Genomic DNA, 15,516 nt, shown 5'->3' with positions numbered 1-15,516 from the left:
ACACCTTTCTGTCTGTCTCTGAAGCACAGAGGTGCAGTGCTAATATTGGAGAGAGTGAGAGAAAGAGGAGTGTGCTGCCTCGGGTTCTCAATATTCAGGCCGTTTGGGATGTTTCTTAGAATTTACCACACAATATCCACTTATGTAGTCTATAAATAAAGAAGCCTTCTGTCTCAGCTAAGTTGTGAAGGTGCAGCTTGCTGAGATCATTTAGAGTCCCAGACAGAGGGACGGGGGTGGCGGTTGGCTGCTGCCCTTGGGGGTCATATACTCTGAGAGAGACAATTTGTCTGTCTCTGACTGTGTGTGTGTGTGTGTGTATGTCTATTTGCGTATGCATGCTTAAATTGCATGGTATTAACATCAAGCACGCATGCACACAGGCTCACACACTGCAACCCCCGACGGGACCTCCTCACCCAGCTGATGCAACGGAACTGTAATTGACTGCAACACAAAAGGTTATGTGAGTTGCTCATAGCTCCTACCGGCAAAACAGCGTTGAGCAGACAAAAGTGCAGCTCACTCAATCACATTAACAGCAATAGCTTCCTCACTGTCACTGAAATATTGAGATGGCCCAATGCAGATGCAGCCATGCGCATGCATGTGTGTGTGTGTGTGTGTGTGTGTGTGTGCGCGCGCATGTGATGTGTGTGATGGGCTAAATGAAAAGAGATGTGAATCTGAGTGATGTCCTCCTTTCTGAATCCTCATTTCCTCTTCAGATATCTCTACTCTGACCCCTCCTCCCCCGTCTGCCCCCCCCCCACCCCCACCCCCGCCTCCAAGCCCCTCCACCTTCTCTTGCCACATCAACCCACTCTTTCTCGTCACATCTCTTGCTACGTCCGTCCGTCCCCTCTCATCGATCTGTATTAGAAACAGGATATGAGGAACTATGCTATCTTATCACAGATCAGAGACTGAGAGAATGAGTGAGGAAGAAAGACAGAGAAAGACTATGTTCTGGAGGCCGAGACAGAGAAACTGAAATAAAATGAGAGGTGGAGAGAGACAGAGAGAGAAGACAGTGATTTCTCTTATTCTGGCTTCATCCATCTCCTGTTTCAAACACAGGCCCAGCAAAACACCACAGGCCTAATTGGACTAACGATTGGGCTCAGATAAGACCCACGCTAATGAATAAATGAATGAGGAAATAAATGAAAGGACTGGGCCCATGCACGCTAAGCCAGCAAATATGCCCCAGCCTCAGCAATGACGTCAGGTCGGACTTATGCAAACATCAAATCGTGAAATCTTAACTCCTAAGCACGTAGAGAAAGTCCACGTATACTAACAGAAAGTCAAAAGAAAAACATTGATGTTACCACAATGTTTTGGTTGAACAAGTGTGCCCTCTGCTTTGTATTACCTGACCAGTGCAGTTGACCCATTTATCCCTCTGATGCAGATGGTATAGCACCTTGTGCCTGGTCCTGGCCATGCCCTGCCCTTTTCCTGGACTGGCAGCGTGTGGTAAGATCCTAACCTTTATCAGTACGACAGGCCCTGCTGCTACAGACACACGCTCCGCGTCTGATCCTTATGCCCAGGTTTGTGCATTCACCATATGCCCAAATGGGCCCTCACCTCCACACACATGCACACACATACACACCAAAAGTATATGGACGTGCACGCACACACTGGCATGAGCGACACATCCTGACCTCTAGCTGTTCCACCTTGGATCAGCAGAAGGGATGCCACATGCAGAGTGAGAGGGGACTTTGGGGTCAAGGAGTTGGGTTTGGAAAGCAGCCATAATGGTACCTGCAGGCCCAGCACAAGTCAAGGGGACATACTAAAGGGCTCCCTGTTTTTGTTGGCTGTTATTAAAAAATATGTAATATATTTTTTTTAAATTAGAGGTAGGGGGGGCTAAAAGAAAGAAAAAAGAAAACCAACAACCTTGGCCCATAATCAGCAGCGTATTACATACTCGTTACATAAATCAGAGTTTCCATTTAAATTTGACATAAATAATACTTTCATCTCATCAGCTATCTAAAAACTATTGAAACAATCCCTGAGGGAAAGTGCAACCACTTGCACCTCAAAGACACACAAGCCTGTGATATGCAGTTGCTCATAAACACCTCATCTTTCTCTTCATTTTCTATTTTAAGGCAAAGTCAATATATATATACATATAAATATATACTGTCTATATGGAGTGCAAAAATAATAAAATGGAAAGCCGGTTAATAATAAAGTAGAATATTTTATTTGAATATTTCTTTATAAAGATATTATACTTGGTAAATGATAAATAGTTGGGAGCCGCTGTCCTAACACATTTATTGTTACGATTGCATGAAATTTGTGGGAAAATTGTGTTGAAGTGTTTCAATCTTTTTTTCTCCCCCTTTCCTTCAATCGATTTGTATAGTAGATATAGTAGTTGGCTCCAGCAATATTTGGCCAAAATAAACTTAGTCAACTGTGTGTGCTGATGAGAATCATGTTTAAAAAAATCTAAAGGAATGAAAAGGACTGAACTGTGGATATAAATTAGAAGTCAAATTGTCTTGATATGTTTCTTTAGCCAGATTTTAAATGATAACTCAGGCAGTGCAGCAGCATCTATCTACAATTCGATAACTGCTAAAATATTCCACATTGAGAAGAAAATGCAAACTGCTTTGATTAGAATATTACCAAGAATATTTAAGCGATATATCTTTTCAGAGTGAAAACCATTAACATGTTATTATGTAAGGGAGCAGTGATATGAATGCACTCAAGTGAGACACTTATAACTGGGAAGAACGGGCAGTAAGCGATTGTGATCAGTGTGGAACAGTGAGACAGCAATGATGGATGGAAAGTGGTCGGCTTAAAGGCATGAAGGTCACACTCGATGACGGTGTGTGTGTGTGTGTGTGTGGGAGTGTGTGCGTTTGGGTGGGTGTGGGACTGTTTAATCAACAGACAGGGGAGCTGTGAGTAAGACTAAAAATACATTGTGTATGTATGTGTGCGTGCATGTGAGCGCATGTGTGTGTGTGCTCTCATTCATCAGGGTTGACAACACCATGTGGAGTATGCCACTGTGCCCGACAAATCCAGCCATCCCGCACGCGCATACATTCACACGAAACACCCCTGCAAAGGTGACACAAGCGCCCGCTAGCAACTTTACTCATCACAGCGAAGGGCACACCTGTGTGTGTGCGTGTGTGCGGCCATGTGCTTGTGTGTGTCCACCTGGACACCAGCACAGGTTGACATGTCCTCAATCTTTCATCTGTGTCCCCATGTTTGTAACCACAGTGCATCTCTCGTTCTGTGCATTTTCTCTCTCCCTGTATATTTTCATCACATCCTTCTTCTCTTTTTATCCTCTCTAAGTTCTTTTGTCATCACCCCCCTGTTCTTGTCCTCCACAGTCTCTGCCTGTCACACTCCCTCTGTTCTCTGCTCGCTGTGATCAATTAGGAGACATTAGTCCCACAGATATTCCAGGTGACAGAACCTCGGGAGGCCACGCTCTCCTTCATCTCTCCTCTTTCTGCCTTCCCTCAGTTTCTCCTCTCCACACCTGGCTGTCTTGTCACTACCGCTCCTCCTCCCTGTCATCTCCTCTTCTTTCTCTCCAGCAGAGCAGACAGCAGACCTCACTCTGTTCCTGTTTACCCTCATTCAACTCTCCGCAACTTACCCCCCCATGCCTCCCTCAATTTCATACTCTCATCCCTTACGGCACCGACAGTGACATATCAGCCTCAGTCTTCCTCTCCTGCATCTGTCCAGTCATCTATCCTCCTTTCCATCTCCCCTTGTATGTTTTGGCTACCTCCTGACAGTGACGCATCTCCCTTTTCCCCTCTGCCCCCTTTGCTCCACTCGTTTCTTTTTTCTCCTTCCTCTCTCTTTTCCTTCCTCTATCTAGCTCTCCAGGTTTCTCTGCACAATGACAGACCTGTCTTCCCTCCTGTATGCCAACCGTTCACCTGTATCCTAGCAACCACCTCTCCTTTGGCTGTGGTGCTCCATGCGGAGCAAGCAAACAAGACGCAGAGGGAATGAAGAACAAGATCTCTCGCTTATCCTCCTCCCTCCATTCGTTCAGTCATTCCTTCACACATTAGGAGGAGGCCAAACTCTGGCAGAGCTGGGACCTAAATGCTTAAAACCAAAAATATTGTCAAAAATAATGCTCCAAATTATACAAAATCACACGCGCAGTGTGGTCCAAAAGTCTGAGACCACTTACCAAGTGGGAAAGTGGTCTGAGACTTTTGGATCCCTCTGTAGGGCTTTAAATGCGCAGACAGAGAGATGTACACAACCACCACCTCCTTTTGGGTATCTACATCTATGTGTGTGTGTTCCTTGTCTCCACTCTAACAATATGACACAGTGAACATTGCTTCAAAGCCACATTGTCTGCCACGCTCCTGAAGCATGCTGAGTGCTGGTGCTCTAAAAGGTTCTCAGTGTGGTGCATATGTATGTTTGTTTCTGGAGGACTGTGCGGCAATTTGTGAAGCTATATTTATGGTCCTGAAATCTGAGAAAGAAAAAAGAAAACCATTTGCCACACAATGAGACACACACATTGTAGTTGCACAAATCTAACGGGAGGAAGTAGTCAAGCACATCCACACACACACACACACACACACACACACACACAAAGAAAAAGTGCTGTTCAGGCACATGTGTCCTGGTGTAATTTATGAGTGGGCTCCTGGGCAGCGGCCTCAGAGGGGCCCTCTTCACGCTGCATGGCTCTGGGTGCTCTCCACAATCCCCCCAGTGAGCACAGGGCCTTCTCTCTCACACACACACACACACAATACACAAACAAGGTGCTACAAATTCCCCCTCACCAACAGTGAACTCTTCCGACTGAAACTCACTGCACGATTAATGCCACAAAAAGCTAGGTAAACACAAGGGTTTCAGGCTTGGCGGCACAGCTCTACAGCTCTGTTCAGCACAGACAAAGCACCAGAGGAAAACGTTTTCTCGCAGCAGAGGAAATGGGGCCCTACAGTTAGCAGAGGCAATAACAACAATAAAATATTATTCAGCCTTGTTCAGCTTACCGAATTATAGCCAGCTGGACAATTAAGTTTGGTGGTAAAGCACTGCTGTTCGCAAATTATAAAACAGTAAATGTACAGAAAGTGGAGTTTAAAAGAAAATGGATAAACGACTCTTCTGACTCACTGATTTAGCTGATTCCAATACAACATCATGTGGCACATTTAGACTAGTGTGTTTTTTCCGTGGTATATAAACTAATTACTTAATATGGCAAACAAACCAATGCTACCAATTACAGAGACAGACAGTCACTATTGTTAACAAGTAGTATGTATCTGGCAAGCACCCAGATGTCACATTAACATTGATGTAGTATTAAAAAAGTGAAAAAGGTAGCAAGAGAGACCAATTTTTCCCCTAATTAGATCCTTTTTTAACTTTCACCAGTTTAATATTATTAACAATTAGATGCTACAATGAAAACAAATATATGTGTCATTGAGCTCTGTGCTGCTAATTATATAAAAAGATGAATAATCTGAGGTCTTGGCTCTATGCTCCACAACATCTGCGCCTTCAAGGTGCTGTGAGTTTATTGGTAGTTGCGGACTTTCTTTTCACTCCCCACCCAGGTTTTTGCAGCTCCATATGTGGCTGTCCAGCCTAGTTGAACCATGTAACGCTCAGGAGAGGTTGGATCTATGTTTGTGCCCCCAGGCAAGGGGCCTTGATCTGCTCTGGAGGACACGCACGGCTCTCAAGGGCAGGCCAATAGGGGAGACACACAAATACAGGCACATGCACACCAGGTACTGAATTTAGGGCTGATCATGTGCGACTTGAACACATCCAGGCTGAGGTGGATCAAGCCCACACATGAACACATGTACAAGATTATATGTATCTATAAATATCTATCTATATGTATGTATACATGTATAAATACTGCAAAATCATATTAATAATGGATGTAGAGGCAATGAGGGGGACGGTCTTTCTGCTGATGCCACTGTTTCCTAAGATCCCGCCCATCTGTTGACTCTGGTCTCTGGAGTAAGAGGCCAATCAAAGGCTCAGTGACAAATCTGCCCCCTCACCTTTTTTTTTTCCTCCTGTCTCCCTCTCTTTCTCTTTCTCTCTCTCACACACACGCACATGCACACAAATCTGCGTTACCTTGTCCAATAGCACACACTTACACACACTCCCACATGCCCTCTCTCTTCACATATCCTCCAGCAGACAGCCATCAGCCATCACAAACTCTTCCTTAGGTGCTCAGTAAGTGCTTTCGTCTGACTATCTGCCATTTCTTTGAGTTTGACTATTGTTCATTGGCTGTAGATCAGAGAAAAACATCCTCTCCCCCGCTGGCCGTGTTCGGAAATCCTGCCTTGACTGATACCTGCTCACGGAAACTGCCCCACTATGCTGTGGTTTCTGTGTCTTCCTGTCTCTTTGACTGGCTGTTTACCAATGCTGAATACAGGCCAGGTCTCCTGCTGAGCCGGAGTTTGACAGTGCAACACAAGGCTACAGTGACAAAGCTCACACCTCGAGAATCTGCTCTGCTCTGTGCATATAATGGGCTGTTAGCTTGACACTTTTTTGTTGGTGTGGCATACATACAAATGAGAGCAAAGTTCATCTGCTGTGGGTCAGTGCACAACAAGCAGCATTAACAAAAAGCATTATGTGTTTATAAGCACGTGTTCATTCAAAGGTATTTCTAGGGGGATTCTGTGGGTCTCTGTGGATGTCAATTATTCTTTTCAAATCAATCGCACTCAAACATTTTACTGAACATAAATACTGTTTCATTAGTCATCTATGCCCCTAAAATGAAACTGTAAAATGAAAATTATAATTGATGATGATGATGATGTGTGTTCACTTACCGATGAAGTAGGACAGTAGGATGGCCAGCAGAGCAGCAGCTGCAATGGCTGTGACCGCAGCACATTTCCAGCTGCAGTACTTGGACGGCTTCTTTAGCTTGAAGGCTGAGCGGGAGAAAGTGTTTCTGGGTAGCAGGCGAGGGGGCGGAGAGTACACCGTTCCCGAGGTCAGAGGGTAACCAGGGGAGGAGCTACTGAAGAGTGGGGTGGTCCCTGACGACGTCTTGAACAAGAAGTGCCTGACAATGAAAAAAAGAAGAGGCGGAGATAAAATGTTATTCTACAGGTACAAATTTTCGTCAGGAAAAGCTGAGCAGCAAAGTAAACATGAAGTGGACACAACAATCTGTCATCCGTTTATATTCCAGATAAGGGGGTCACATATGTGTAAGCTTGCCTTCAATATCTGTTTCTGATGAACCCTTCCTGCCATATGGGTTTGAACATACTTCAACTCACTGTGTGTCCAATTCAAACCAATTTCAGTCCAAGTTCTCTTTTTACCCTCCACCTGCTCTTCTGTCATTCTCTCGCTTGACCTCTGTTCATCAGACTTACAATGTGCTTCCCCGTCGTCATTGCCCTGGTGGGGTCCTAGCTCCGAGAGAGGATAAAAGAAGGATTTGAACCATCACCCCTTTGCTCATATTACCCATTATCCTCTGCTATTGCTGCACCTGCCCACCCAACGTGTCCCCTTTGATATTCTCCCTCTCCCCATTTCCCATGTTTTCATTTTCTTCCACCTGCTGCTGCTGCACTTCACCCTTTCTGCATTCATGTCTTCATTCATTCAGTCCATCTTTCAAAATTATTTTCTGATGTGACCTTGACGAGACACAGTTGCCCCCTGCGCGATAATGAAACGTTGCATGTTATGAAACTTTCCAAGGGCATAGTAAAGTTTTGTGACATCTTTGGGGAGAGGCACACTCGCAGCACACATGGAGTGTGAGGAACTGCCCCTACAGAGAATCCAGGTGGTACAACAAAAGAAAGTCTTCAGCTGAATGTGGCAGATCAGTACAGGCAAGGCCACTGTATGGAGGAGAGGACATTTTTTCCTCTGCCTGTCTTTGTGAGATTTGTTTGTGTGTTTTCAGTGTGTGTGGTTATGTGTGCTCTGGTATGCGCTGTCTATCTTTTGTGAGTGACCTTGGAACAGAGGAAGTTCAAAGGGAGGACATTTTATTTGGTCTTCACTTCCTTGAAAGGCCTTGGTTTTCAGCACGTTGTTTTTGTTGAAGGATTTATCCATTCATTCGCCATCGTGCTCATTCTTGTTGGGGTGCTGGTGGGTTGGAGACAATCACACCAAGTACTGAGTGAGGTCTCCAATCTACCACAAGGATTCATTCATTCAACCATCTTCTACCGCTTATCCATTTCCTGGTCACAAGGGGTGCTGGAGCCATAACCACTCACACTCACACTCAGCCTGGCTTGCTTTTAGGCGACAGTGATAATCACTGCACCTCTGTGCTGCTTTATTATGACATGCTGTATTTTGAATTCAAGTCCTCAGATTTGAGAAGATTGAACTTGGTGATGGTCAAAAGACAAAAAGAGAGTATGCTTGTGTATTACAAGCATACTCTTTTGTTTAGGGTTGGGCAATGTACCGTGAAGAGACGGGACACTATTTTACAAAATGCAAGAAATTCGACTCACAAAGTGTGCAGTCAAACCTTAAATCAAGAGGGCAAATTTCAAGATATTTCTAAGTTTGCAATTTTGCTGTTGCTACATTGTCACAGTTAAGATCAACAGTGATGTAGGACACAAAAGAATATATCACAAAAATCATTTACTTTACTCACCATGAGCATCTGTAGTAGTCTGTTCTTTTAAACTGCAGTGGCATTGCGATGTTACTTTTTAACAGAGCCAGACAGATTCTCTCAGCCTTTCATCTTTGGTGCATGGATAACTGCTGGGTTTGTGTGTCCCGATTGAGCTCATTGGTCAATCACCATATGCAGCTTAATGAACTCTCGACAAACAGTCTAACGTGTCTAACTCTAACGTAAAACATTGTGCCATTATAATAGCAATCTAATACGGTGTCTGGTGTTTAAAGGAAATGGAAGATGTAACTTCTGTTTATTGCACATTGAGCAAACAATATTCACATTAAAAAATTAATTAACTTAGTAGAGCCATGTGCCTGGCACAGTGACTATGATTTTACCATTTAAATACCAAAAGTGAGACCGACAAACCCGAAGTAGATTTGGTGCATCTACATAAAAAGAATCATTACATAATTTTTCTGCACACTTTCTTATAAGATAGTTGATCATTTTATGGCTTTTGAAGGGGATGGAAAGAACACATGAATCACTGGCGTGAAAGTTGAGTAACCTTGTCTTTTTTTTGTTGTTTTTTTGAAAAGTTGAGCAAAGTAGAAACTATAGTCACCAGATTTCTGACATGAGTCCAAGATATGACTTATCTCCGGCAGAGTGTCAGCCACAATCTGCAGTCTAGCATATATAAACAGGTGGGTGTGCACAACTGTGTGTCACCGCCCGCTGTCTCGTTTCTTTTGAGTAGGCTAGTGCGACCAGCTATAACCCACTGCTGTATCTGCATCTGATGCCATTTAAAATTGGACTGAAGGGAAGTATTATGTGTGATTTCCATCCTTTTGATGTGCTTCACAAGAGCTGTTTCATACCAGCAGTCTGACCATGTCTCTCCCCGTCTAAAAACAGTTGCTGGAAACGGGTGATGTGCTCAGAGCATTAAGATTTGGTTTGGGAGCAGTGACCCTCTGTTTATCAATTATTCAGACAGTCTGTCTCTGTCTCTCTCTCTCTCTCATCATCTCATGCTGCTGATTGTTCGATTGGTATCCCCTTGGATTCTTCTCCTCTTTCCTCTGCTACCTATTCTCCCCTACTTCCTCCCCCTTTACCTGTCAGGTATGGTACGTGACACCAGGGCAAACAGGAAAAGAGAAGAGGGGGGAAAAATAGACAGACAGAAGCTGAAAGAGCAGAAGGAGATGGCACAGGTTATTGTCTAAAAATATCACACGCTCAGTGTCACTGTCAACATTTTTAATATGCACACATAAACCTACATACTCCCAAATGCATGGCAAGCATGTGTATAGGCACAAACACACACAGTCCAAGGTCAAACAGCATGTGTCTTTGCTGCTGCTCATTTTCACTGCCGCTGACACACCCTGTGATGGCAAGGCCATCGGTAATTAATTACAATACCCCTAATATGTGTGTGAACACAAGCTGAGCCGCTGAATACTTGCATTCAATGCGACACAATGTACATGATTTGTTGTGCTGGTATGTATTTGAGTGCATGCAATGAATTCATCTCATTCCCTGGCTTTGTTGTTTGTGTGCAGAGGCTCCATGGTGAGCTTGGTGTGGGATGGGAATATGTCTATGGGCCATACTAATTACGAGTAGGAATGGAAAGTGTCTAATGTGCTCTGGGGAGGTAATTGACATTGATTTATGTTGCGGAGGACTATGGAGGGCTTCTATCATAGCAGGCAGCCGGCAATCACAACTCTGTATCATTAGGCTGGGGGTGTGTGTTTGCTTGTATGTGTGGCTTTGGATGTGAGTGTGAATATTGTGGGTTTTTTGACTGTGGTCCAGCATGAAAACGTCACACATAATTAGAGAGAACTGACAGGGACACAGTCCCCCCTCCTTCTCCTTAGCTCCTTTCAGGATTCTGAATCTAACCACTGCTACCTTGCTGTCATACGTCCCGTGTTACACATGCAACACACAGACACGCACACACACATGCAGAACAGGCAGGCACAAATTACATTACTGGCACAAATTTTCACAGATTTAGATTTGGATGGACAGAGGCGCCCACCCATGCAAAAACAATAAAAATGTATGCAGGTTCCTTTGGATGAAACTGCCCTGTGCGCGTTACTAAACATTTAATTTGCATCCTCATGAGTGCGAAAAGTGACATAAGAGAACGACTGAAGATTGAGAGGGAGGCTACAGATCTGAGGACAGACAGAGAGAGGAAGAGGGATGTTTTCATTCCCATCCAACTCTGTTCCCCATTGAGGAAGAAGAGGACCTGGACAATTAACCACAGAACAGAGAGCATGCTGGGTAATTAGCAGGAAGTCAAAGCTCGCATTCCCCTTGAGCGAACAAACATACAGCCTTGTGGAAGCACAAATGCACACATGCCTCATTTTCTCAACCCTCACAAACGTGGTTCCTGAGGACAGCACTCTGACAATCATCATCAGAGGAAGAGAATAATTAACGGAGGTCTACTCGGTATGGGGGTGACTCAAAAACGGTCAGATCTGAGAATGAAACAAAGGGCCTGGGGACCGGCGGATGGTGTCACGAGAATAGTTGAAGGAAATTGTAGGAAACAACATCGGCAGATGGATGCAGTAAAATGGGCCTTTATCTGCCGAGTGTTGCTTTGAAGGACATGAAAAAGATCGGAGGCTGCACGTTTGTAAAAAGGGGGGGGGGGCATTACAAAGTGTTGAATAAACTACTCAAATTTCACTAGATTCATTTCTGGAGGGTAAAAAGGTGTCAGTAGGTGTCCCAAACATGAATATGTAAAAAACCTCAAAAATTACATTTATTACTAAAACTGTTAAACTGAATACCACTAACCTGTAAATGGCAAAACTGTTTTGATTGTGATTTAGGGGAACAACTTTTCTCATATTTTGTATGCTGTAAAGATATTTATATGTGCTGAAGGATTTCCAGAGTTCCAACAGTTCCAACTCACCTGAATAAAGAATGTCTCCACTAATTACATTTTTATGAAATACATTATAAGGCGGCCCGCGACCCGGAAACGGAAAAGCGGCAGAAGATGGATGGATGGATGGATATTATAAGGCTGATTAGGTTTTAGGGAAAATGAACAGCGGTGCTACATGAGACAGAAAAGGCCAAATATTTAATGAATGAGACGAATGTTTAAGTCATAACCAGTTAGAAGAGATGTGTCGGGATCTGATTCAGTGTGAATCGAGTAATTGATCACATTGTTCATTCACTATGAATTAGCACAGGATTAGAGTCAAAGTTAGTTTAGTCTAGCTGTAGTTCACGGGCTAACTGAGAAGGAGATGATGTCTGGGAAACCTTGTGTGGTTTAATCTGAAACAAAGTTAAATTGGGCATTGTCATGATTCTTTTACTCTACTTTACTGGCAATTTTTGACCACTCAGTTCTAGCTATCCTAAAATATGGGATATGCCTCCTTGTATCAAATGAAGCAAGGTCTGCATTGTATCAGTGGTGAACTAATAGAATTCCCCACATACATTATGTATATGCATATAGCCGGCAAAACTTTTTAATAAAGCGCTTTTTCTTTGGAATAAATTACAGACACTTTAAAAGATAGCTAAGTTAATTAGGACTGTTTCAGTTTTGGAAATGGTGCATCTTATCATTAATAAACCTTGGATGATCTCTTGTAGTTTGCATCAGTATTTCCTATGCACATATGCATCTTTACGTTGCGGCCCACCATATTATATTTATATTTGCCAGCACTACCACATTGATGTCGTGTTTTTTTGTTTCACTATTTCAAATGCATATGGTTTCATTTCATTGTAGGGCTGTGCACACCACAGTGAATCACTCTAAACCTCCCTGCATTCACAAACACACTGACAATGGCGCTGTCTGTCAAAGTCGGACAGGCTATTGGGAGCACCAGGAGAAATCCTGCTGCATTAGTGGGCTGCCGGCGCATCAAAAAATCCATAAAATTTTTTACCATCTTTGCCAATCTCTTCTCCGAGCCAGTCTGCAAGCCTGTCATTCAGGCCGCAGGCATGTGATGGGACTGGGCTCACTGGCACATATAATCAACTCCCACTGATCTGACTCACAGATGTATATGTTTGAAACAACTCAAAGCAATGGAGTTGTATATACTATTCTCTGGTTATTTATTTCTCACATGCTACTTGGAAATAAAAATATTTGCAGTGGGCCACTTCGTATTCAATACTATTTCATTATTAATTTAAGAAAGCTAACCCTGTCAGGTACCACCACAGAATCTAATTCTGCTGGAAACACTGCACATTACAGTCATGGTTACATAGACAGGCATGAATCTTTTCTCTGCACTCCTGCTTGTCTTCCTCACCCCCCCCCCCATGGTTCCCACAGGTCGCATCTTTAAATCTGTCCCCATAGTAATGCATTTGAAAGTAATCTATAGTACCCCAAAATGTCCTCCCACCCTCCACTGCTCCTTCCAGATAAATTGAGAAGCTACGCCCCCCCCCCCCCCCCCTCAGTGATCTTATTTCTCCCTCAGAGCTGCGACCCATGGCAGTGTGAGAAGCAAGAGCAGGGCAATGTCCTGAGATCACAGAACGAGATTGAAACTTGGATCAGCTTGCCAAGAGGCTCCAAGGGACCGACTGGAAATCAGGTGCATTCTTGTAAAATCCTGAAACACATGTACACATGTGCACTCACTTGGACACAGAGAAATGCACACACACAGAGTGGCACCAGCCATCTATAGTAATTTATCTCACACCGGTAAATGTATCCATGTTCTATGGGCCCCAATCTCCCTCCTCTGCCTTTCTATCTTCTCTCGCACACACTGCACACAAAACAATCTCCTTCAATCACCACCTCTCTCTATTTTCTTCCTCTTAATCTCTCCCTCCTCTACCGTAAACCATTCCTTTCCATTTCCCCCTCTCTCGCTCTCCTGACTTATATTTCTCGGCTATATCACTGCTCTTCACCCCCCCGACCCCCCAACCTACCCTCATCTGTTTCTATATGTCTCTTTCCCAGCCTGTCATCCAGACCCTGGAGTCTTCCTAGGTGATCAATCTTCATCCTCTCAGCACTGTCACACTATTTGGTCAAGCCAAAACTCCTACACACACACAACACACCAAAATTTACCATCGCGAGAGGACAACAAATGCCAAGATTTACATATGATTACTGTGGGGAGTAGCCACAGTAGACAGCACACATGCTTGGATGCATACATCCAACAAACAAACAATCATACAGACAATCACACACATCCCTCGCATCCACACATTTGCTCATCATCGTCCTTTAGCTGCTGGTTATAATGAAATCAAGGACTGGCTTTGCCAGTGCAGGGAATGGTGTGACTCTTTGGCTCTGGCCCTCTGGCTTCGACCCAGTCAGCAGCTCCATCAGCCCCTGCCAGCCCACCCAACCTCCACCATCGCCAGGAGGAGGGCCCAATCTCGACAGGAGGGTGGAGCTGGAAACTTTTTGTGCTGCTCTGGGCTTCATGCACTGCAACAGGCTCTGTGCCATGCCCAACCCCACCACCTGAACACCGCCAAACACTGGAACTGCAGAGAGCTCGACAGTGTGCATGAGCGCGTTTGTTGCTTAATTTTAATTTCCAAGGATGGCACTCACAACATCCTCTAAACAGGACTTTAACATTTATTTTTGCTTCACAAAGATCATTGCAACCTATGCAAAAATAATATGTGACAAAAACCCCATCTCCCCTTAAACTTTTATGGTATATGCGCCACCATAGCAACACAGATAAATAATTGCTAGTGTTCAGCTCAACACGGCACATCCTCTTAGCCATCATGCATACCAGTGCAAAGCATAAGCACAGGCTGAGCATGGACTTGAGATCAGTGGGGCTGAATTAAACATGGCCAGGCCTCATAAATACTGCACAGGTCCGGCACTCTGGGGAGATGGGGCCCATCAGAGCTGGAAGCCCCATTGCCCAGCAGGAGAAACACAACTACAGCTAGCAGAGTAAATGCTCACAGAGTGAGCGCGTGCAGTGTCCCTCTCACTGCATGCCTCATGAATAGTAATGCGCTGCATGAATGCTCTATTTGCCTGGTAAATGTTCTTTGTGTACAACTGGCAAAAGTGGATGTGTAGGATGTGTGAAATGGTTTGTATTTCCTGCGCACGCACTCCAGGACACATGCATAATAGTTTTGGCAGATGCTTATTTATGTTTCATTCCTGGAGATGAGGTAGAGAATGCATTTGAGTAAAGCACCTTTGTGAATACGCGGCCAACAGCAATTTTGGAGGTTCATATATTTGCTTAGAATAATTGAAGCAAGATGGTCAGTGACATTCAGTTCATTTAAGTGGCATTCATTTTAGTATATTTTGTTCAGTGAACTAATGCTGCATTTATTTAAAAGATAAGCATTAATGAGACCATCTACTGACAAATACACTGCTATAAATCAGTTGAACTGGTCATCGGCTTGTGTTGTCTGGGTCTGCCCTTTATCCCGATCAAGGATGTTGATAATCCGGCCCTGGACAACTGCAAGATCTCTTAGGCATACCTCAAATTAGGCAAAGAATGCTAAAATACAACATTTTATTGTTAGTGACTAAAATAGCCTGCTTGCTATTAGTGGGTCAGCCAGTTTGACAGAAACCTGTTGTTTTGTGAAATAATCCTACAGTAAAACCATCAAAGAACTTCAAAATAAATTTGATTCATATATGGTCATAAATTATCTTGCTAATTTATTCTGACTTCACATTGATTTTTAAATAAGAAACTTCCTTCCTACAAATGAGTTGTGTT

General features: G+C 43.8%; 1 protein-coding gene across 1 annotated transcript in view; it reads right to left on the bottom strand.

The window, feature by feature from the left end:
- tenm2a (teneurin transmembrane protein 2a) overlaps positions 1-15,516 on the bottom strand; it is a 152,152-nt gene that overhangs the window by 37,349 nt on the left and 99,287 nt on the right. The window contains exon 5 of the mRNA XM_029511933.1: positions 6,903-7,141. Coding sequence (XP_029367793.1) covers positions 6,903-7,141 — 239 coding nt within the window. The remainder of the gene's footprint in view (positions 1-6,902; positions 7,142-15,516) is intronic.

Source organism: Echeneis naucrates, chromosome 10 (assembly GCF_900963305.1).
Source record: "Echeneis naucrates chromosome 10, fEcheNa1.1, whole genome shotgun sequence".
Classification (NCBI taxonomy): Eukaryota; Metazoa; Chordata; class Actinopteri; order Carangiformes; family Echeneidae; genus Echeneis; species Echeneis naucrates.
Note: the sequence above shows the minus strand (reverse complement) of the source record. Positions and strands in the feature narration are given on the sequence as shown.